This window comes from Vollenhovia emeryi, unplaced genomic scaffold (assembly GCF_000949405.1).
Source record: "Vollenhovia emeryi isolate VEMERY1.0 unplaced genomic scaffold, V.emery_V1.0 DF939247.1, whole genome shotgun sequence".
Lineage (NCBI taxonomy): Eukaryota > Metazoa > Arthropoda > Insecta > Hymenoptera > Formicidae > Vollenhovia > Vollenhovia emeryi.
In genome coordinates, this window is record NW_011967119.1 from 78,753 (window position 1) to 100,601 (window position 21,849).

A 21,849-nucleotide genomic window follows, 5' to 3' on the forward strand; every position below is an offset into this window, starting at 1 on the left:
TAAACAACAAAAAATTAAACTTTAGCCTGTATCCTATTTTACCTACGTAAAACATGCACACGAGTTTTGTTCTTATTCTTTTCATTATTCTTAAACTTTGTTGTATTTTATTTTTACTTTTTTCTCAAATACTTATAGTATTATTACTCACAAACACATACGTATATGATGTGTAAATATCTGCATGAAACTCATATCCGTGGATTCGTTAAGCCTAAATGACTGCGCAGATCAGTCATCTCTATAGGAATAATAGACTAGATACAACGGTCAGAGGCCTACCTGTATTACTAAACTTTGGATGTAAAGGACGAGTATACAGAGCATTCGAACAATTCGACGTTCTCGCTTTTCATAAGGCCACAGACCGATCGACTCCATTAGCTGTCGGGTGATATAGTACTCATTGTCAAAGAAATCCATTCCGACTGGTAGTCGCTGCGATTTTGTGCACGCAGATTTGCAAAGATTGCGCGATCCTACCATTCCACTACATTATCGGAATATTTTAGTAGCTATTACAAAATTATTGCATGCATTTTCCGCGTCATGATGATGGTAATACGTGTCATTGCGAAGAATCTGATACCGGGAGGACAATTTATAAATTTGCCTATTACCAAATGGTCTTTAAAGTAAGATTGGATGAGTCATTTGACTATCGTGCACCGTGCACCACCGAGAGAGTGATTGCAACGTACAGTAACTAAATTACATGTTCAATGTAACTATTGGTGGCTTTCCCAGGGGTTGCACGGCAGCGGTTACAGAATTATATGCACGCGCGATACGACGAAGAATTTTTCGCATTCATAGTCGTTTGCGAAGGGGGGTCGTAGAGTGATGGTTTTTCTTCCAGAAAGATATCTCGCAAATATATTACAATACCGACAAACTGGAGAAGATGCGTGTAAAACCATTAGTTTTGAAATTAACTTTGACAAAGGGTACGAAAGTGTACGTGAAGAAAATGATCATCGATGCACACGTGCGAAGGTCCGAGTGTTATGTTTCGGAAAATCAAGTAAGACAAATATATTTCCTCGTGACAAATGATAGTAAAAAATCTTGCGTGTCATGCTGAAGTAAGTTTTATTGCGTGATAGCATTCTTTATAAAGTATAAAAAAGGATTGTAGACGATCGTAGCCATTTTTGCCATAATGATATCAATCATGTCCGAGTGGAATAGAGTAGCATAGTGTATGATAAAGACGAGTTAATAAGCTGCAACAAAATTTATATAGTTTTGCATTATTCATGCTAGATTCATTACACTTTCTCCAAAATACTTGTTTTTCTTTAAATATATTTATTCGTAATAAAATGATTACCGCAGCAACTCCGTCCAATGAGAATGTAAATAATGAATTGCCAACATCGAACACGACATTCTTTGAGGATCTGTGTAGTATAAATAATATTTTTTTTTGAATATGTGGAGACACCATGTACCATTGTACATTATAACTGTAAACATAAATCATTAAACTCCCTGTTGGTTACATAATTAGTTTCTAAAATTAGTCTGTGAAGTAAACATTGCAATTTATTTACTAGAACAAATGGGCTATTTATTTTGAATTTGGCACTTACGTTTGTACAAATACGTCGATACTGTTGTCTATTAAGTTTTGACCGAAATAATTAACCCAAAATATATAACCTAAATGAGCGGTGATGAATAAAGCAAGATAGATTGCATGGTTCGTGTGTTTTGATTCAATTGCTTTTAATAGCTAGGAGAAAACAAAAAGCATGATTCCCGTTAATTAAAAAGAAATTGCTAGAGATTGTATTAACGCAACAAGTTTTACTCACTTCAAATACATTAATGCTTAAAGAAGCTATCCAGAACACGCACAAGATCAAGTAAGAGATAGAGAAAGTAGAGCATAAACATTCGACGAATCTTGAATAAAAGAAAAAAATGGTAAACATGTATGCATGTGCATATATGCAAATCTTTTATATATAATTTTCTGCGAAACATTGATTTTAACCAGTTTATATACTTTCAAATACAATCCAGTGTGTACACATAATATTTTAATGTAAGCAAGCTGTGACTATATTATCTGCCCTAAATTATCCTTATATTAATACGCACTCTAAAGATCGTTTGTGAATCTTGATAGCTTTAACTAATTTGATACAGATGGCGCACTTTGATTTAACTATACTTCTCTCTTGTAAACGAATTGTCGAATGATTGTCGAATGCGTGCAAGATACGATAACTGAAGCACCATCAAACGTATAGTTTAAAACAATTCAGAAACTGACAATATAATAACAGAATAATATATATATAATATATATAATAACTAATATCTTACCTAGTAACCTTCAATAATCCGCAAGCGTGTTGTATGCATATCACATATAACAATTCAACAGTTAATAGTATAGTTAGATCTATAGAAGAAATTACTAAGAAGTTTAGACTAATAAACAGGAAATATTTTTCCTGGTCGAAAAAGGTTTCGATTACAATCGGCAATTGATGTCGCCGAGGCTCATTCAATGGTGCCACAATATCGAGAACGTCCGGTACAAAAAATAATGTAATAAAAATCAGAATGCCAACATACACAATGACTAAAATAAATGAACAATTATACGTACATATATTTTATATATAATTTTAACACAATTTTGGTCTCATGTTTCCGAAAAATTTGACAAAAGTAAATTATTGTAAATAAACTAGTGTAACAATATTGCAAAATATAATAACAACAAGAATAGTACAAAAATATATTATTCTTTAATTATAATGAAATAAAAATAAGTACTTGCAAATTCTCATATTATGAGTTTAGTTCTTACGTCCTGCCAAAATAGTATATGTTCTCCCCTTATTCGCGTATTGTTGTATTATTTTTATTTCTTCTGCATCAGTTAAAGCATGCCAGTCATATAGAACTCGCTCGAAAAGATACTTTACCTGCCAATGAAGTACTGTAATTGCTTGCAACGATTAATTCTACTGTCTCACACACACACACACACACACACACACACACACACACACACACACACACACACACACACACACACACAATGTACTATTCTACATATATATTCTATATAACACACAATTCTAATATGTATTTTAATAAAAATAATATTGTGTGCAACAAAAACATTATTAAAAATGTAGCACTATTGATAATAATTTAACTGCAAGGTAGTGCAAATTGAACTAAAGTAAATACCACTATATTATTTGAACAATAGATATTCAAAGTAATATTTCTTCTGCAATATTTCATTTGTATTATTGACCACTTTGTTTTGTCATTTTGAATTTTATTGATTAACTCACTTGTTCCGATTTGAAATATAGCACATTATATTTTATAGTGCAGATAAGAACAATAAAAGAGAAGGAAAATACTTTTGTAAGAAGATCCCTACTGTATTCAATCGTAATAAAGCTCATCAACTGAAAGTAATATTGTTTAATATTTGTTATCGTTAGTAGTCATTTTTTAATAGGTTTATTTTGAACCCTGTATACATATAAAATAAACATTCCATGTACAATAATAATTTCAACTTAATATATTATTTAATATATTAAGTATTGTAAGTCCAAATTTTTATAAATTTTTAAAAATTACATATATTCTGTACGACCTAAATAAATCTTATAAAAAAATAAAAGAATAATAAGTAACAATAGTAGTGATAACAATAATAATAAATTATACAATATAAGAATAAAATATGTCTATTAAAGTTATGTACCTGCACCATTATACCTAATAGTAGGACAAATGATACAAAAATCATTTTAATTCTTCTGGATTCTTCTTTTTGATAAGGCCATAATCCAATTGACGACATGAGAAGGCGGTTGAGATTGAAGTAGCGACTTTCAAACAAATTCATTTTGATTGTACGTTTGAACTACATGGGCACAAAATTCCTTTTCTTTCTTTAGTAAATGTTGTTGAACTGTTTTTTTTACTGCTTTGTTGGATCTTAATGCACTAATGCACTTATCCGAGATAATGTTAGATATTCGATACATTTTGAACAGAAAATTTTTCCGTGCCACACGAGGGGAAGTAGATAACGCGCAGTTCAATTTCGTTAATAGATCTCTTAACTTCGCACGGAAACATAGATAGATAAATAACGCTACACTAAGGAAATTATATATAATGACAAATAATCGTCCTATTAGGTATGGAAAGAAATGTATTCTCAGAAAAGAGAAGTTTTCTTCCTTTCAGTTCGCGCAAACGCAGTAACGAGTCATCTGCGTAGCTTATTGAATAAGAGTGCCATTCACGGTTGAACAGTCGGCCAGACACATAGTCGTTGCTTTTTCTCGAGGAATTGATTCTCTAGATAGTGTGCCACACGTTTGATTTTTAATAAGTAAGCGTTGATTAATATATTAATTAACATACTATCGATAAGTGTTCATATAACTAATTACTATCCAAATTGCGTAATCTGTAAGTTTAGAATATATTGAGGGAATCGTTGCGCGTTTGAATATGAGCAAATTATAGAATATATCATAAATTTTAGCCGCGGTTACTTTATAACGGTTACTATTTAGATGTGAAGAGTCTCTGTGTACTTACAGGGTGTTCAAAACGGGAAACCCCCTGAATAACTTTGAAAATACGCAAGATAAAAGAAAATGTTAAATACAAATGTTAAAAGTTACATGCAGTTTATAAAAAGACCTGTCTAGTCTTTACTAATTAAATGATACATAATGTTAACTCACGCACAACTAATCATGTTTGATTCTCGAAGCTCACTTCTCCTTGCGTTTTAATTTTAAACATCGAGAATGTTTAATAAACCACTCATTTAAATTAATATTACATTATACAATTTTTCTAAGAAATTTCTTCTAGAACTCAACAATGGGTATTTACAGATATGTATTTCGGTTTGACGACTGCTTGGGACAACTGCACGGCATCTATGCGAAACATCGTGTATCCACGCATTCACAAGTGTGTGATGCACGCATAATGGAACGGAGGAATGGGGATCGACGCGTTTTGTGATGTATGCATCTCTTCGTTGTGCGCTAATGCTGGCACATAGTTCTGTTAGACGCGGCCTGGCATAATTGTGCAATACGTGTATCTCGCATATCTCAGCGTGCATCCTTCCTTCCGTTCCCGCCCTTCGAGAGCTACGCTGCATACCTACCAAGCGCAACTTACTCAATGTCGACGAATAACGGGGGTTGCGCGTCGATACGTTGATTTTGCGCGTACCGTGGCTGGCAGACGAAATGTTCATTCTTCCAAACGACTAAATCGACACCGATTGGCATTAGCACAAATGTCCAAATCGACCTCCAAATCAATTTACGGCAAATCACGTCAAAATGTAAGTGAAAATTGTGCACGAAATGAAACATCTCGTGTCATCAACGATAAAATGTTACTTGTGCGTATTTCACATTACACACTTCATAGTAATCTTTCAAATATTATTATAAATAATGTTAATAATTGTTTAAATGTAAAAATGTGTATTTTTATACTTGTATTTACATTGATTTGTATTGTTGCCTTTTGTATATTGTTATTCAATTCTTAAAATTACTAACAAGAAAATTCTATTGCGTGTAATATAATTAATATTTTACGGTAAAACGCGAAGAGTTGATAAGTGATATCTGGTTCTTGTTGCAATTTTAGTGAAACATATCTTCTTCAAGTTGTAAAATTCTCAAGAGACAGCTATAAATAAGATTCTGCTACATTCGTAGACTATTTGATCATGGCAATATGGCGGTAAAACCGGTTACGAATAACGACGATTGTAACAAAAAGCAAGAGCCGAACCAAAAAACTGGTAAGCTTCGGAAAACGAAAGGAATCGCTAGCAAGTGGACGAAAGCGAGTATTGAATCAATAATTTAATTAGCTATATAATTGGTATCTTTCTATTTACGTAATATTTTAATGTGTGCGTATATTTTTGCATACATAATATTTTTTCAGATAAAACTTAATATCATTAATAAGAATCCGTCATTATCAATTAACTTCAAGAATCTGGATCATGAGGCATTTCTGTCTATGTTTTTAAATTAACATAAAAATAATATTAAGAAAATATAATAGGGACTTCAAGGCAGAAAATATGGAAATACATCAAGTAAGAGATGAGCAATAAATTTCTATATCTAATAAATTTTATGCAAATAGATTAGAAGACATTCTCAATTTAAAGACACAGACAGACATGATTGTAATGCTATATAGCAGAAATAAACACAAACCGTAGGGTTTTTATAATTTTAATACCCTCTTTTACATCTTTCTTCTTTATACGTTTGCTGTACTACTATAATATTATTATATCAGGTCAGCTTAGAACTGGTCAAACAGGCTTCTAAATGGAAAGGGCCTGGAGTAGTTTAATAACACGATCTATTTAAAAAAGACGTTTAATATACATTAATTATTATATTAAATTTTTTATTATATTAAATTTCAGCAGAAAATACGTGACTGTCGCTAAGCGGCTTTCAGTTAAATACTTTTTCGTCCCCTGAAAAAACTGTAAAATAAAATCGCATAATTTTTTTAAACAACAGCAAGTTTAAGTTGACAAAGCTAAAAAATACGCTGGTTGTAAATGCTGTATATACAGGGTGTCCCATCTTAACTTTCACACTCGAATATCTCCACGACGGTTTCGGGGAAAATATTTTAAACAAAAGCTGTATGGTTTTAAGGGAGGCCATTCAGTAGCGGTAGAAGATTGCTTGGCTTTAATGCTCACTTGGCGTCATTTTCAAGGTCATTTGAAGGTCAAGTCAATTTTAGAAAAGTAAGTAACTTTGTCTAAAACATTTTATTATTTGCCTAATACTTTTTGAGATATTCAAGAGAAAATTGATAACTTTTCCAATATTTAGCTCATGATATCTCGATAACTGTTTGTGCAATGGTGCATCAATTATTGAAAATTTTTGTGTATGTAAATTTTGTGTATGCTACAATACACAAAAAATTTCACTAATTGAAGCACCATTGCAACGGCATATTCCTGAGACCAAATCAAGTAAAATAGTCCTGTATTACTTTTCCCTCCGACAAATAGTTATCGAGATACCGTGAGCTAAATATTGAAAAAAGTTATTAATTTTCTCTTGAATATCTCAAAAAGTATTAGGCGAATAAAAAACTGTTTCAGACAAAGTTACATACTTTTCAACGAAGAATCAGAATCTGCAATACAAAGTATGGATTTCTATTTAAAAAATTGGACTTGACTTTCAAATGACGTTGAAAATGTCCCCAAGTGACCAATCTTCTACCGCTACTAAATCGCCCCCGAAACCGCCGTGGTTTCGAGATATTCGAGTGTGAAAGTTAAAATGGGACACCCTGTATGTATAAGTGAAAAGGCTTGCGGCCAAAATGTTTTCATATTATCGTGCTTATACCAAAAACAAATGTATGCGTTTATGTAAACGTAAATGCAAATGCAAGTTATGTAAATTTATTCTAACTTATTAACATTGATACTATGCCACAAGCTTAATGTGCTACACGACATCATTCTCACATTTTGTGTCAACAAATCAATAGAGAAATTTCAACGATTACGTATAAAGATTAAGTAGAAATGTTCTGATATTGATTTTTGTTACGCAATATTGCTTTTAACAATCTTTCTTATAGCATCTTAAACTGATAGCAATATAAATTCTACTTTGTTGTATATAAGACGTACACATATTTCATCATCCTTTTCTTTAATCTTATACGGCTGTGCGTATATTAACGTGAAATGACGGTGTCAGATACTAAATGCGGCCAGTACCTTGTATTCCCCTCTTCGTACCTGCATCCTTTAACGCATAATACGCGATGCGAGTCATCGTTTTGTACTTGGAGCAGTTAGGCCCCTTCAGATGCAGTTTCCTTCCCGAATTTATCGCCCGTCCGAATCGCGGACAAGTCCATATAACCCGTCCATGATCTCGGTTCCCACCTAACGGCCCGTGCAAAACCTGCGCACTCGCCGCGCTGTTTTCATTCTTGTATAAATCTCATTGCAGGCAATATATATTGTACGGTATTCCTTTGGTCTTCTCGCTCATATCGACCATTGGAATTTATCTCACTGACCAGACGCGAATAACCGAGATGAATCGTTGCCGTGCCGCCTTTTAATTTCGTCCTTTATCGTTCTTATTGAACGTGCGTGAGAGATACGGAGTACTCTTCATCCTTATTCTTTTTAATTTCAGATGCTGATCACAATAATAATGTCGGGATAATTTGATACACGTAATAAAGGTAAGATATATTTATACTCGAATATCTGAGCTTTATGTTTATGCGTGTTTTCAATATTAACTATTTGACACTTGTAAAATTAACTTGGTAATTTTATTCAATTGCATGTAATACGTTTCTCTCTAAAATTACAAAGAGTAAGAAATATAAAAAATTGTAAATGCACACATATTTATAGTGTAAATGACTCAGACTCGATCATTGTGATAAATACTTTAGTTGAAACTCTTTCACAATCTCTGCATAAACGTATCTTTTATGCGCGCCTGCGTGCGTATGTAAGAGAAAAACACAAATTAGTAAATTATGAAAAAAATTTGACCGTAAAATTATACATCTAATATTCCCTGATGTAATTTTGCATTCCCTGCAGCCGAAACAATACGAGAGACGAAAGAATTCCAGAAACAACCATGAAACAGTAGGCATAACTTCTAACACGGTTGACACGCCGGTTACCGCAAGCCGAAAGCAGCTAATACAGCAAGTTATCCACTTAGAAATCCGACGGAACATTGCGAGAGAAGAGTTTGAGGAGAGTCGGAGGGTGCAGGAGGCTGTTACCAACTTTGGATAAACCGGGCCAAGTTTCCTGGCTCGGTACTTACGAAACTGCCACGCGAAAATGTTCAAGTTTATTCTTCCCGCACGCACCGACAGAGAAATACCGCGGGCATCGATTTACATAACGATTAAGTTAATTAAGCGCTTAAATGCGTTGTTTATCAGGGCTGCCTTGAAGGTAACATGTCTTCAGAATCGATTTTCGTAGGGCCAGAATGTTTAATAAAATAAACATGTATTTGCCTGAGCCTTAAAAAACTATTTATAAATAATTATTTATAAACAATTATATAATGTATTTTATTCATTTATTCCGTACATATATTGATTGTATCAGGTATAAAAATATCTATCTCTTTACTTTGTACAGAGTTTCACAATATTGTGAGATTTAAGATCCTATATAGTTAGGCTCTCAAAATATAAAAATAAGTGGAGGGTAGGAAGGCCAGTGCGAGCCGTACGGAGTTAATAAGGAGTTAATAAAGTAGTCATGGACAATTTAATAGTAAAACGTAAAATACAAACGTTTCGATCAACTGCGGACCGATCATCTTCAGTGTACAAAAAATAACTAAAACTAATAAAACGTTTTAACGTATGGTTGGTATTCTCCTTCTCTTTAATTGTTGCGTTTTCTGCTGAATTTACGTTGAAATTCTTCTTTCATTATTTTTAGTTATTCTTGTGACACTGAAGATGATCCGGAGTGGATCGAAACGTCTGTATTTTACGTTTTACTATTAAATTGTTCATGACTATTTTAGAGACTACGCCTCATTAACTGCGTACAGTTTGCGTTGGCCTTCCTACCCTCCACTTATTATTATGAGATTTAATTTACGATTCATTGTGCCGTTTCTTAATTTTCGTCGATATATGTGGTTACATATATAGAGTAAACAGAATTTAAAAAAATAAAAATACAATTTCTCTTATATTCATTATCGTGTAATATCATGTTATCGGTAAGTATTGCCGTAAGCAAAAGTTTAATAAAATCCTAAGGGAAATTTCTGTTTCACAAACTCTTAATTCGCGAAAATATTTGAGAAGAATTATACACCGTTTAGTATTGTAATTCTTTTTAAACTTTATCACACATTCGTCACACGAAGAGAATATTTGATGTCGCAATGAAATATTTTATGTCGGAACTTTAAGCTGACAATTTGTGTCCTACAAAATGGTCCGTTGCGATATTTTATCGAGAAAATATTGGACCCAGTCGGGGATTTGAGATATTTCAGCGTGGTCCTGTTCTCTAAAGATAAGATTCTCGTTTTCCATCAAGGTCACATGTCCACGCAGTGACAAAGGGAACGTTTGCTATTTTCAAAGAATTATGTCGAATTTTTGCAAAAGTTCCTTTGAAAAAGTTTTTATGTTTTCATCCGTGCCTCTTTCACCCTCTTTCTTTCTTTTTCAACACTACCTTCTTCTGTTGCTCGTATCATTTAAAAACTCGTATATTTATAGATGCCGCGTTTGAAAAATAATACTTATTTTAATTTTGAAATCTGTTTTGAGAGATAGAAGATAATTAGCAGAAGAGAGATAATTATATAATTAAACTTCCGCTTTGGAGTGTCTACAGAATAATGTTATTCCACTTCTTTATTAGATTTTATCTGAATAGGTCGCCCGCCAAGAGAAAATCGAAGGGTGTCTTCGACAACTCGTCAGAACAGGACTTTCTTCGAGCAAACACATTTCCGGCATGTTGTATAACGTAAAAGTAAAGGAAAGATGGTGCGGAGGAGGGAATAGTGTATGCAGACGCGGGCCTATATCAAAAGTTCGCTTCCGTTGGGGCCCGCGAAAAAGGAGATGATGACATGGCTGCGTCAGGTAAGTTGACTCAGGACGAAATTGGTTTCGACGCGTGTCGGCGAATGTCGAACTTTCATCGTGATACCTTCACTTAGATAGACATCACTGTACTTTCGCAGTTATGGAAGGAAAAACTACAGAAATTCTTCAAAGAAATATGCATAGAAAAAATATTTGCGCTTGCAAATTTAAAACACAACTCGAAATTTATGTTTTGCTCTCATGCTAAAATTATCCTTCGCATCGTATAAAATGTTAATAATTATATAAAATTTTACATTATTAACAAAATTTTTTCAAACGTGCTAATTTATATTTTCACAAAAGAAAAGTATTTTATAATTTTTCGAGAGAAGTAAATTTGGCATGGAAAAAGATATGGTTAAATCCTCTCGTGATTAACGTCAGTCAAATCCCACGATTAAAATAAACACTTGACAGATAATTTATTAAAAGTAATATGCGCTAAGTCCGCTATATTATGAGTTTTATAAAAATATATTTATTTTAATATTTAATCTATCGATATATCATTTAACATAAAATAGAATCCTTCGACTTTTATAAACAGCCCAAAGATCACAGTCTTTTTCGTTCTTCATTTAAATCATGAATTTTTATAGTAATGATGCTTTATGAAACTTATTTTAACTGTGTTAAAAGTATTTTTCTTGTATGTCGCTTTCCAAGGTATACGTTATAACTCACTCAAGTTTCAGTGGTTATCTCAGCACAAGTATTTGATAAATGTCATCGAGAGATACGCGGACATAAAAGCAAATAAAAGTGGTACTCACGATATCAAAGTCCAGATTCTCAGCAATCCAGTCGCGCCCTTGCTTAAACTCGTCGTGTAGACCCATGATATAAAGAGAGTCAAGTCCATCGACGATAGTCGCACCCATATTCGACGCCCCGAAGATACTGGCACTGTGACCTCTCTTCGAGATTGGTCTTAATTCGTTTTTCCCCCATGCATAACGCACGTAGTTGTCCCAGCCATGCTTCATCATCTGCGGCAAAAAAGTGCAAACATTTCACTCTGCGAATAAAAATATCCATGTTTTCCTCCAATGTACGTAAAACAGGGTCAATTATCGACCATCACACAATTGCTGTGATGAATATTATAAATCTTCTTTTCGAATTCTACACGGAGAGAATTTTCTCTTAAAATTTATTCTGAAAATCATATAATAGGATAACATTTTGAAAAACTTTAAGAGAAGTTTTAGAAACTTTACCATACATTTTACTAGTAATTATACTTACAATTAGTACACAGTTTATTAGTAAAATGTATGGTAAAATTTTCAAAAACTCTCATAAAGTTCTTCAACATGTTGTCCCACGATTACATGATTTTCAGAGTAAATTTTAAGAGAAAATTTTCTCCGTGTGCACTTTCTTCGGCATAAAAGTTTAAGCTTTTCAAAGGATTCACAGTCAACTACACGGCAGCTCGTATTAAAAATTAATTGCGATGTTAAAAATACACACCAAGTATACGTACAAATCGATGTCTCCGAATTTTGGAATCTCCCTTCTATAATTAACGGTGTGCACAGTCGAAGCCTTGATACCAAGGATATCAAGTTTCTAGGATGATGGACGCTCCACGTGAGCTGTTCCGTGAATAACAAATATATCGCCCGGTCCGTTCGTTGACCGTTATTTCCGTTTCTCTTGATTTTTCGAGCCATTTGCCGGGCACCCGCGGTCACGGTCGCTTCATCACGTTTTTATGACGGCATAATTTAGGAGCAATATAATATCGAAAAGACCTGGCCAGTGGCATTACCAGAAGAGCCCCTTCCTCTCCCCTTCTTCGGCCGCGGTTGTAATAAATAAAATAAAAAAGTGAAAATCGAAGACCACGAGGAATCGCGAGACAACGGCGGAAGAGAAACGCATGTCATTTCACAATTATCTACGCCCTGAGTCGCATCGAAATGAATCGGATTTATTTTCTGCGACTTTCTGCAACGTGCAATTACGATTAACCCTTTGAAGCATGGTGGTAACCATAGACATAGTAAATATAGACTGAGCGTCCCATTGAATAAGCTGAAGCTTGTGAAGAAAGAGAGAGAGAGAGAGAGAGAGAGAGAGAGAGAGAGAGAGAGAGAGAGAGAGAGAGAGAGAGAAGATTTAAGATTTTCTTTCTCTGCCTTACATTATCATAAAAGAAAAGAATCGTGCCTGCGCCTCCTTTGTCACCATTGTGAGACAGAGAAAGAAAGTCTTCTTAAATCTTCTCTGTCTCTCTCTCTTCACAAGCTTCAGCTTATGCAAGGGGACGCTCAGTCTACATTTACTATGTCTATGCTGGTAACTCACGTTACCACCTCAACTTCTTTACTTCTTCTGGCCATTTAATTTCTAGTCAACGCATTTAGGTCGAGTTCTTTTTGCATTTTTTTGGATATCTTAGCAATAAAAATGTTAACTCTGGGTAGTGACAACAATGAGTAAATTCTAAGAAATGATCAAATTTCAATTTTGCACCCGCCATTTCGCGCGTGCTATTTTTATATTCTATAAGAACTTTTAACTGGAATTTAGATTCCACGTGTCCTAATAATATCTAAATAAGGTTTCTTAGCATAGTTGAATTACAGTCGAATGATGTCGCTCTTTTTAGATTTGAATTGCACCATCTTGAACCCGCCATTTTGAATTATGAAAATCTGATAACGGATTCGTAATCAGCGACCCCAAAAATCCTTGTACACTGAGAGACCCGTTTTGTTGAATGAAACAAAATTTATTTGCCCCAACTGAATTTCAAAGGGTTAAGACGGTACGTTTATTCGAAGATCTACAGAAATTGTTTGATGCAACGACGAAGTTCTCCAGTTTCGGACCACGGAAAGGGTGATAAGCGGGCGATAACCGCGCGAGGGTGAAAACGTTGAAGCGGGCTGTCGCGGTAAGGATGCAAAATTCCGTGGAGCACGCAAGGCGATGATGTCGCGTTATTACGTCCCCGCTTAGAAAGCGGGTTGGTGATGCAGAAAATTGCAGAGGACGATCACGATCGTACAGGTTGACGGCGGCATCGCGCATCGCGCCGTTCAACGCCTTCCGCCATTATCCATGTAATCGTGGATAATTTGTTCCGTAGAAACCGCGGCGAATGCACGGCACATGTCGGATCTGTAGCCGGTAATCTGGTTAACATCCATGTTAGGATTAAACCATTAGCCTCGGTGTCGGTCGGCGGATCGAAAGGGAACGGCGTGGAGCGGACACGGGAGGGGGCGAAGATGCAAGGCGGACAAGGAGAAGGCAAAACCTCGTGTCGGACGTGTGGCCTCGTTCAATTATTCTCTCTTTGTTACGTCACTTCCGCGGTAACCGGCTTCGCTCCCCGACTCATCCGGAAGACCGAGCTCCTTTTTCTTTCTTCTTTCGCTTTTGTAATCCAAGAGTAATCCATTAAAACCATTTAATGCGGTTAAGCAGTAAGCACCGGCTTGGAAAACGCGGTGCACCGGTCGCGCGCGCAGAGATGCCTATTTGAGTCGGCGATAAAATTATGCAGCATTTATTTTTTCTTCTTACCTATTTCTATTCGGGACTGGACCGCGCTAGGGTGTCAAACGTATCCGATGGATTAGGAGTGGGACAAGTAAAAGTGATCGCGACTCGCAATTTCCTCCGGGTTTTGTTTCCCCGGTGCCGCCGCGTCGACAGAAAAGAAACGCGGGAATTTATTATGAAACTCGCATGTAGCCCTGCATCCTAAATCTGCCTCTAATTAATTCAAGCTTATGGATAAATTCATTATTTTACGCGCATTACTCACGCGCAGACGAACCGCGGCAGGTTGGAGCATCGCAGACGATATGAATTCTGTAGAACACCCGCGGGAGCTCTCTCGCGTTTTGAGAGAGAGAAAATATCCTTTCAAATTGCCTGCGCTCCACGCATTTCCATTAATAAACAAAATGCGCGCTGGAAGGGAGGAAAAGCAGCGGCGCGGCTTCGGCGAAAAGGGAGCACGGGGTGGAAGAGGCGGCGCGGGGACTGTGGGGGGTTGTGGGAAGAGGGGGTGGGGGAGGGGGGGGGTGGCGATGCTCCGTCAGACGATTGAGTATGCATGGTACACAAACAAAGCAAAAGCTTTGGATACTCCAGGGGAGAGATGCACACAAATGCGCATCGGCGGCGGGTCCGCGCGCGGGTGTGTTGCCGATACCGGGCACGTATAAGTGTACTTAACCGTGGCGCTTTTATTTCCTCTCTTTATTTCCCGCGGTTTTCAATTTACGTTATTTATTGCCCTCCACGACCGTCCCAGTCGTCCCGCCGCGTCGGCGTCCCACCGTGATTTTGTGAAAGCACCCCCAAACCCTCTGCCGCCGGTCGACATACTCACACATCTGCCCGCGTGCATACACGCATGTGTATATGAAACGCGCGCGCTCTTCCCCGGCGCCCGGCACCGTCAGGAGTAGCGCGACTCCGTATATACGATATCCTTTTTTACCTGCGGTACGGCCGAGCCCGCCACGAGGGTCAACGTCATGAAGCCTTTTAAAAACGGTTCGCGCACGTCATAAAAATCTAACCGCGCCCGTCGCGCACAGAGAAGCGGACGCATTTTTACGCGTTGCACTTTTGAGGAAAAGTCAATCGGGGCGAGAAGGAAACTTAATATCCAGCGGAGAGGAAAGGCGAAGGAATTGGTGAGGACGAAATAAGAGAGAGATCGCGCGTTAAAAAGAAATAGAGCTTAAGATAGACAGTGAATTTTCGGTAAATTCGCAATCGCTCGCGGGGGTCTATCAAAAATTGATACCCTGAGTGTGAAAACAGTTTAATACCTAATGACTTTTCCATTTGTTGCTTTGTAAATTACGTTCATCGCGTAGTTTCGCGAATCAAGTCGCAAACGCATCGTCCTCTATATTTTTCGTTCGCTCAATTATGACGTTGAATGGATCTCATTTTAAACGCTGGTGAAATTTCTGACGTATCTCCGCGATTAAATGTGGTTACGTACAAAGGTTGTGTGCCCGAGTCGCCCACGATCAGACTGTCGAGAACGGAAGCTGAAAATTTATGTAACAATCACTCTTTACGGACCGCACGGGTTTTCAGCCAACTGATAACTTTTTATACCGAATCCATCGCCGTCGGAAAAGCCCCCCCCGCCTACGTTCTAAGTTTTTCTCGTTACTTTATTACACGCTTATCAGATATATTTAAAGCCCCAGGAATATATGCATCCGTCGCGCAAAGGCGCCACTGTATAATTGAAAGCGAGCACACAGCGGAAAGAAATATAAATGCATATTCATGCAACGTGTTGCATGCACCTCAAGTTGGGAGCGTGAGAGCAGGCGACACTATGAGAACCACTACGTAAAGGACGTTGTAGGAAATTCTACTCATCTCGAGCGTCTCTTGGCACATATACAACCCAGGCTCAATGCAACGAGTTTAGGTACAAACTGCCCGGGATATGTATATGTCTGCTTCCAGAAAGGTAGCAGCAAGAAGATATAAAGGTCGCATGAGAGAGATAAAGAAGGGACGAGAAAGGGGGGGAGAGAAAGAGGGAGGAGAGACAGAGAGCAGGGAGGAGGGGAGGCAGGACGAAACGGGATGACAGAAGGGACCTCGAAATCCTACATCCAAGGGGGTTGTAAACCTTCAACGGGATTTAGAGTAATTATAGCTTTGTTTATTATTGTTAGGCGAGTTGCGCATTGTACAGGAGCTCTCAAACCAACGCGAATTAATCTTTGCTAAGTGGAACCGATGTGGAACTGGCATCGCCATTTCTCTTCCCTCGCGCCATTCTGCGAGATCCGCGGATGAAAGGTAGCGTCAGAAGAGCCTGTGCCTTCGCTCTCTCGCCTCCCCCCGTCCTACCGCTTCGCGAACTCCATACTTCTATCATTATCCTATCCTGCCTCCCTTAACTAGCATCTTTCATTAAAGGAAGCCGTCACCATTGTGCCCAACTTGTATGACTCGATAGACAATGCGACTTTGTCGGACTCCCGCAGTTGCCGTTCACGCCGCCCGCTCTTGGATCCTCCCACGAAATTTCCAGATCTCTAAGTGCTAATTCGTGAGGAAGAGAATATATTCTGCAGACGCTATCGTAACGAAGCACCTGGCGCCGTGGAGCGGAAGAATGTTCAAACTGTTACTATGGTTCGCATTCAACAAATAACTACGCGACATGGCAAAACTGAAAAACCGCCGTTTTCATTATACAATATACTTTTGTGTTTCGTCAACTTGTTAAGAGATTAAAAATACTCGTCTTTTTTTATCCAAAAATAAAAGGAGTAATAATCTACGGGATAAAATTAAAAAGCGCACTGACACTTTTATATAATAATCAAAGTAGCTAACTTGATACTATGTGACAAAACTGAGACTGATATTTTCATCATATATTTCCGTTTTATCAATTTGCAACGAGATTAAAAATAGCCATCCTTTTTATACAAAAATAAAAAAGGAGGAATAATTTATGAGATAAAGTTAAAAAGGCGCAATAATATTTTTATATAACAATCGTAGTGGCAAACTTGATACTATATGTATCTGGTGAAAATGTTTTTTATTCCCTCTAATTGTAAGCTTAAAATACCATTTTCTGATTCTTTATATTCTTAATTTTTTAATGTTCATTTATTCGTTTCTGATTATTATTACAAAAATCTTTTGTAGAATTTACACAACGTACGAGTGATAATTTTTTAAGTAACTAAATGAAAGAGAAGCAGGAAGGAAATGAATAAAATTAATTGAAATTGGAAGATTTCTATAAACGCCCGGCTTATTTAATTTCTCACAAAAGCCTGTAGCCATTTGAATTCACTTCTCGCGGTTGGCGAGAGTGACGATTACTTCAAGTTTGAGAGGGTGAAAATTTAATATCTGATATGCGCGATAAAACGAAGTGAAGATACGCCTTAAACGTGCGGGCATGAAAAATGCGCGAGTGTTTTAATCAGCGTCGGTTCCATGGCATGATAATGGGTGGTCACGCCTACTGCATTAGCACGACTGAAAACAATTAGTCTGATGGCTACCCACGTTTCTCCGTTCGGAATTATTCAAGAACCGCGACGTAGCGATTTCCCTCGTTTCATCTGAAACCATGTGACGCCGTCAACGAGGTTGCGCAATGAGTTTAGCGCAACCGCGTTTTCTCGATCACAAAGAGAGGAAATACAAAATGTCTACGATAAACCAAAGAATGTAAAAACAATTGTTTTAAATCAAGGAACACTGACGTTATTAGGTTTCTTACTTTATTTCTGACTTTGGTTCCATTTCCCGAATAAAGTAAGGAATCGTAGTTTAGTTACTGCAATTGAAACGAAGCCGGTGAAAATATTTTTATAATAACCATTTAATTTGGAAATTCAGGTATTTCGAATTATATATTACTTTCCTGAAATCAATATCGTAATATTCATTCATATCATTCATAATATATACGCATAATATTCATTTTATTAACTAGTTTTAATAATCGCATTACATTATCGTTTTTCCAAGCAAACATACCGGCGTCGCTGATTGAAAGTGGGTTAGCGAGAGAAAATATTTAATTCTCTTTTCGTATTATATCCTCTAGCTTTACATTTTGCAAAATAGATCATGTAGAAAAGATTAACAATGTAAAATATTAGCGTTAAAAGTATATGAAATAATGAAATACTAATATGTCAAGTATTAACAGTTCTCTCGTTTCCAGATAAAAAGATGAAATGTCCATTTCATGACGCTGAATACGATCGAATTAATTAATCTGCCTATCGAAGTACGATCGGACCTACCCTTCGACGAGCACCTGCTCGTCATATGTTACTGCAAAGGACAAGAATCGATTAAACTCTAAATTGAGATGGCTACGCTGGATCAACTTAGTCATACTAGGTACGTCATGGAACATGACATTCGTGCGCTGGTCAATCTAGTTTGACACCTCACTAGACAGTTATCTGCCATTTTCCCCGTTTTTTGCAACTGTCGGTTGCTAGGGAGTTAATTGATTGAGTTCTGTTTGTCCATTTCTGATACAAACTCGGTATGTCGCGTTCGATTAATCTTGCTACCAAGAATTTAAATCTGACACAGAAAACATGTTTTTCATCATTATTAGCGCCTTCTCTGTTTTGAGATTGGCACGAAGTTCGTTTTCTTTCTTGCAAACATTATAATGCAATTTTGTAAAACTCTGAGAGGGACTTCAAGGCTGTGTTCCTTAATTAAATTTAATAAAGTAAATTTTTTAGCCGAAAATATAGCGTTAATCACAACTCTTTAATCTAAATTGTAATTTAATTTTACAACAATTTATTTGAACACTCTAACAATCTAATTGAATTGGATTATCGTAAAAAATTATATGGGTGTGTAATTAAAAAAAAATTGGTTTTATTAAGCTTAACTTATCGTCCCAAGCGATTTTCTCTTATTTTTTTCTACCCATTAATTCAAACGCGAATGTCGATGTGGCAGGACGAATAAAGAGCACATCGGTTTTCCCTTACGAATCTCTTTAATTTCCGCCACCATTTGACGCCACAGTGACGAACAATGCGACAGTGGTAAAAACTACCGTGAACAAAATGAGTTTTCGGAAAATGCAGGTTTCAAATGCAGAAAATGGATATTTCACCTTAAACCATACGTTTGTCAAAGTGAACAAAACGTAAAGTCAACGTTGAATAATTTTTTAGTGTGATAAAGAATTAGAAAAAATATATATGTATAAATAATTATAATAATATAAAACTAAGCATAATCTTATTGTGAGGCTTACCTCTTCGAGTTTAACCCTTTGCATAACGCACACCGGCATCCTCTTTTTTAAATCTAGCATGCATAACAAAAGTCAAGTGCGATCTTACCTCTTTAACTTTTTCACGGCGCTGGTTCGTTACATCATCCAGAGGTGGATTAGGCGGTCTAATAACGTAAATGTCAGGAACAGACGCGGCCGGCGCTTCGACCACCGAAGGCTCGAATTGTTTATGTCTGATATCTAAACGTCGATCTTTGTCCTTATCTTTATTTTTATCTTTATCATCGATTGCAGGCTCGTCCTGCCCAGGAACCACGTTGTCCTGCACCCAGGCTGGATTCAACTGTTCGCTACGCTCTTCCGGCGCGACACCCCGATCGACGACACTCGCGAGATCGCGCCGTGTTATAAATGTCCCGGTTATGAGAAGGATCAGGATCACGGACAGCAGTCCGCTGATCGCTAATCTTTGCATGAGCCTCATGTCGTCTAGACACTTGCCGCAGCTCGACCAGCCGCCTGGAGTCTCGGACTGGATTGCGCTCGTATTGGCAGAGCTATCAAGAGAATGTGAAAGATTCCTTGTCAAATGCAATTAATCATTTTTATAACTGAGAGTACTGATGTAACGGCAACCAACGATTATACACGGTTATATTCTGGGGAAAGAAAGACAGCAACCCATTTTGGGGCCGACAATTAGTATTCAAATTATTTGGATCGTTCGTAAATCTACTCTGGGAAAAATTTTGACCCATTTTTTGTAGTTAAGCAACTTAATACTTCGGTTGGTGCCTTTTAAATAAAAATTATCTTTGTGTTACTGAATATCGACAGAACTAATTGACAGAATTGATTAGTGTTATTAAAAAATCTTGGATATAGATAGAATAGTTAATTGCGATTTTTAGTTACACGGGGTAAAATTCGTAAGAGACTAGAGTTACGAACAATCCAAATAACTCGATTACTAATTTCGGGCCCCAAAATCGGTTGCTAACTGTCTTTCTTTCTCCCCCAGAGTATACGAAAGACAGTACAATGCATAAATTTGCGCGCACGCCTGCATATACGTATATTATTTTATAAACAATTTCCAAGTTCGAATAATATTAGAATACTAATTAATTTGAGTAATCTAAACTAAATTTGATAATGTAATATGCATTTCTTATAATCGATAATTAAAAGTTTTTTAACTACATTAGAGACGAAATAAGATTATACAATCATCTCTAAATAATCGAAATAGAAATTTTGACATTGCACAGATTAGCCGAGATGAAAGGAAAATAGATGTTTCCGTAATAAATGACATTTTTATCGCGATATAATTATAATAAAACAAACGACAAATAATAAATGCAATTTTGAGCGCTTCGTAAAAACGTTTTATTCAAGGAAAAATTTAATTATTTAAAGAACAAGTAATTTCCCCGAACTGATTTGTCTTTCACGTTCCAATTTTATCGCGTCATTGAGCAATTCGATGCTAATAATCGATCACGAAAAGTAATTTAAAAAGAATGTTGGTGCCGTACATCAGAAATTACGAGTCATAATTATAAATCATATCCACGGCATCTCGTGGTACTTACTTGTCAACCACCTGTTAAACGTAATTCGAGCACGGTGGCAAGTAAGTATGCGATTTTGGTTCCAAGTCCTTACAATAGGCTTTTTCAGTTTGTTGCTTGGAAATAACTTATCCGACGAAATTAAGCCGATTAGGCCTCGCGGTTATCAGCAACTGCGAAGAAAAAGTATCGGCCACGTTAAGGAAAATCTCGAATGAATAAGTGGATTATTCGATGGCCGTCTGCAGTCAGCGCGCGTTTATGTTTGAAAACGCCCGAGAGTATTGCCGGTAAGTTCGTTGACTCGGGTCGCAAGGCTGATCCATCCAAGAGAAGGTAATTTTTCGGGGAGAACGATTGCATCAAAGGGTTGCGAGAGAATATTAAAAGCAATACGTACGTCAAGCGCTGCGAGGGATGGCGAGCGGTATCGCCGATCGAGAAGGGAGGGCGAGCGAAGGTACGAAGAGGTGAGAATCAAAGAAGGCGAGATAGTTTGAAGATTCCGAAGTCTCTGCCGAAATGTGATCACTGCATTTTTTATCGAGCCCGAGGGATCGCGAACGGTTTCTCCGGTCCTCCCTACATCGAGAGCCTGCGTGCATTTTATCGCCCGGTCGCTGCGGGCGTTACACCTGCAGATCTCGATTTTCTTTCCTTTTTTGCTACGCAACGTGCCTTTCAGCACGGCCTAAAATCTTCCGACTCTGTCCGCTCGTTCGTTATCTATTTCGCGGTCAACCGCAGTTTAAAACTGAGTTTTTAAATTTCAACTTTTAA

The 21,849-nt window shown here is 36.9% G+C and overlaps 3 protein-coding genes and 1 long non-coding RNA gene across 12 annotated transcripts in view; 1 reads left to right on the forward strand and 3 right to left on the reverse strand.

Annotated features, from left to right (window-relative positions):
• The window catches only part of LOC105559958, a 5,476-nt gene extending 4,516 nt beyond the window's left edge, over positions 1 to 960 (reverse strand). For all 3 annotated transcript variants that reach the window (XM_012008640.1, XM_012008639.1, XM_012008641.1), the window contains exon 1: positions 283 to 960. In XM_012008640.1, the coding sequence (XP_011864030.1) occupies positions 283 to 486 (204 nt within the window). In that variant the 5' untranslated portion in view covers positions 487 to 960. The remainder of the gene's footprint in view (positions 1 to 282) is intronic.
• LOC105559961 overlaps positions 1 to 8,382 on the forward strand; it is a 26,037-nt gene extending 17,655 nt beyond the window's left edge. Inside the window, exons 2-4 of the long non-coding RNA XR_001008784.1 lie at positions 4,911 to 5,374; positions 5,689 to 5,845; positions 8,259 to 8,382. This is a non-coding gene — a long non-coding RNA (uncharacterized LOC105559961). The remainder of the gene's footprint in view (positions 1 to 4,910; positions 5,375 to 5,688; positions 5,846 to 8,258) is intronic.
• The window catches only part of LOC105559968, a 427,615-nt gene that overhangs the window by 57,263 nt on the left and 348,503 nt on the right, over positions 1 to 21,849 (reverse strand). For 3 of the 4 annotated variants that reach the window (XM_012008659.1, XM_012008663.1, XM_012008662.1), the window contains exon 3: positions 11,502 to 11,717. In XM_012008659.1, coding sequence (XP_011864049.1) covers positions 11,502 to 11,717 — 216 coding nt within the window. Of the gene's footprint in view, positions 1 to 11,501; positions 11,718 to 19,598; positions 20,050 to 21,090; positions 21,243 to 21,849 lie in introns of all 4 variants that reach the window. The other variant, XM_012008661.1, reaches the window with a different exon arrangement.
• Positions 1,076 to 4,705, reverse strand: LOC105559957. Of its 4 annotated transcripts, none has more exons than XM_012008635.1 (9): positions 3,755 to 4,705; positions 3,330 to 3,449; positions 2,831 to 2,942; positions 2,338 to 2,599; positions 2,110 to 2,238; positions 1,821 to 1,911; positions 1,596 to 1,738; positions 1,334 to 1,469; positions 1,076 to 1,226 (listed from the first exon to the last, which is right to left on the reverse strand). In XM_012008635.1, the coding sequence occupies exons 1-9, from the start codon at positions 3,896 to 3,898 to the stop codon at positions 1,173 to 1,175; spliced, it is 1,191 nt and encodes a 396-aa protein (XP_011864025.1). In that variant the 5' UTR covers positions 3,899 to 4,705; the 3' UTR covers positions 1,076 to 1,172. The 4 variants fall into 4 exon arrangements, with proteins under 4 accessions (XP_011864025.1, XP_011864026.1, XP_011864024.1 ...); XM_012008636.1 differs by having other exon boundaries at positions 2,831 to 2,948; positions 3,402 to 3,449; positions 3,755 to 4,704; XM_012008634.1 differs by having other exon boundaries at positions 2,831 to 2,948; positions 3,755 to 4,704.

Coding starts and splice junctions, on each gene's coding strand:
- LOC105559957 (XM_012008634.1), bottom strand. CDS start 3,898: ATGAATTTGTTTGAAAGTCGCTACTTCAATCTCAACCGCCTTCTCATG. Junction 3,450..3,754: donor TATTAGGTATAATGGTGCAG/GTACATAACTTT, acceptor TATTACTTTCAG/TTGATGAGCTTTATTACGAT. Junction 1,912..2,109: donor ATTCACAAACGATCTTTAGA/GTGCGTATTAAT, acceptor CTTTTATTCAAG/ATTCGTCGAATGTTTATGCT.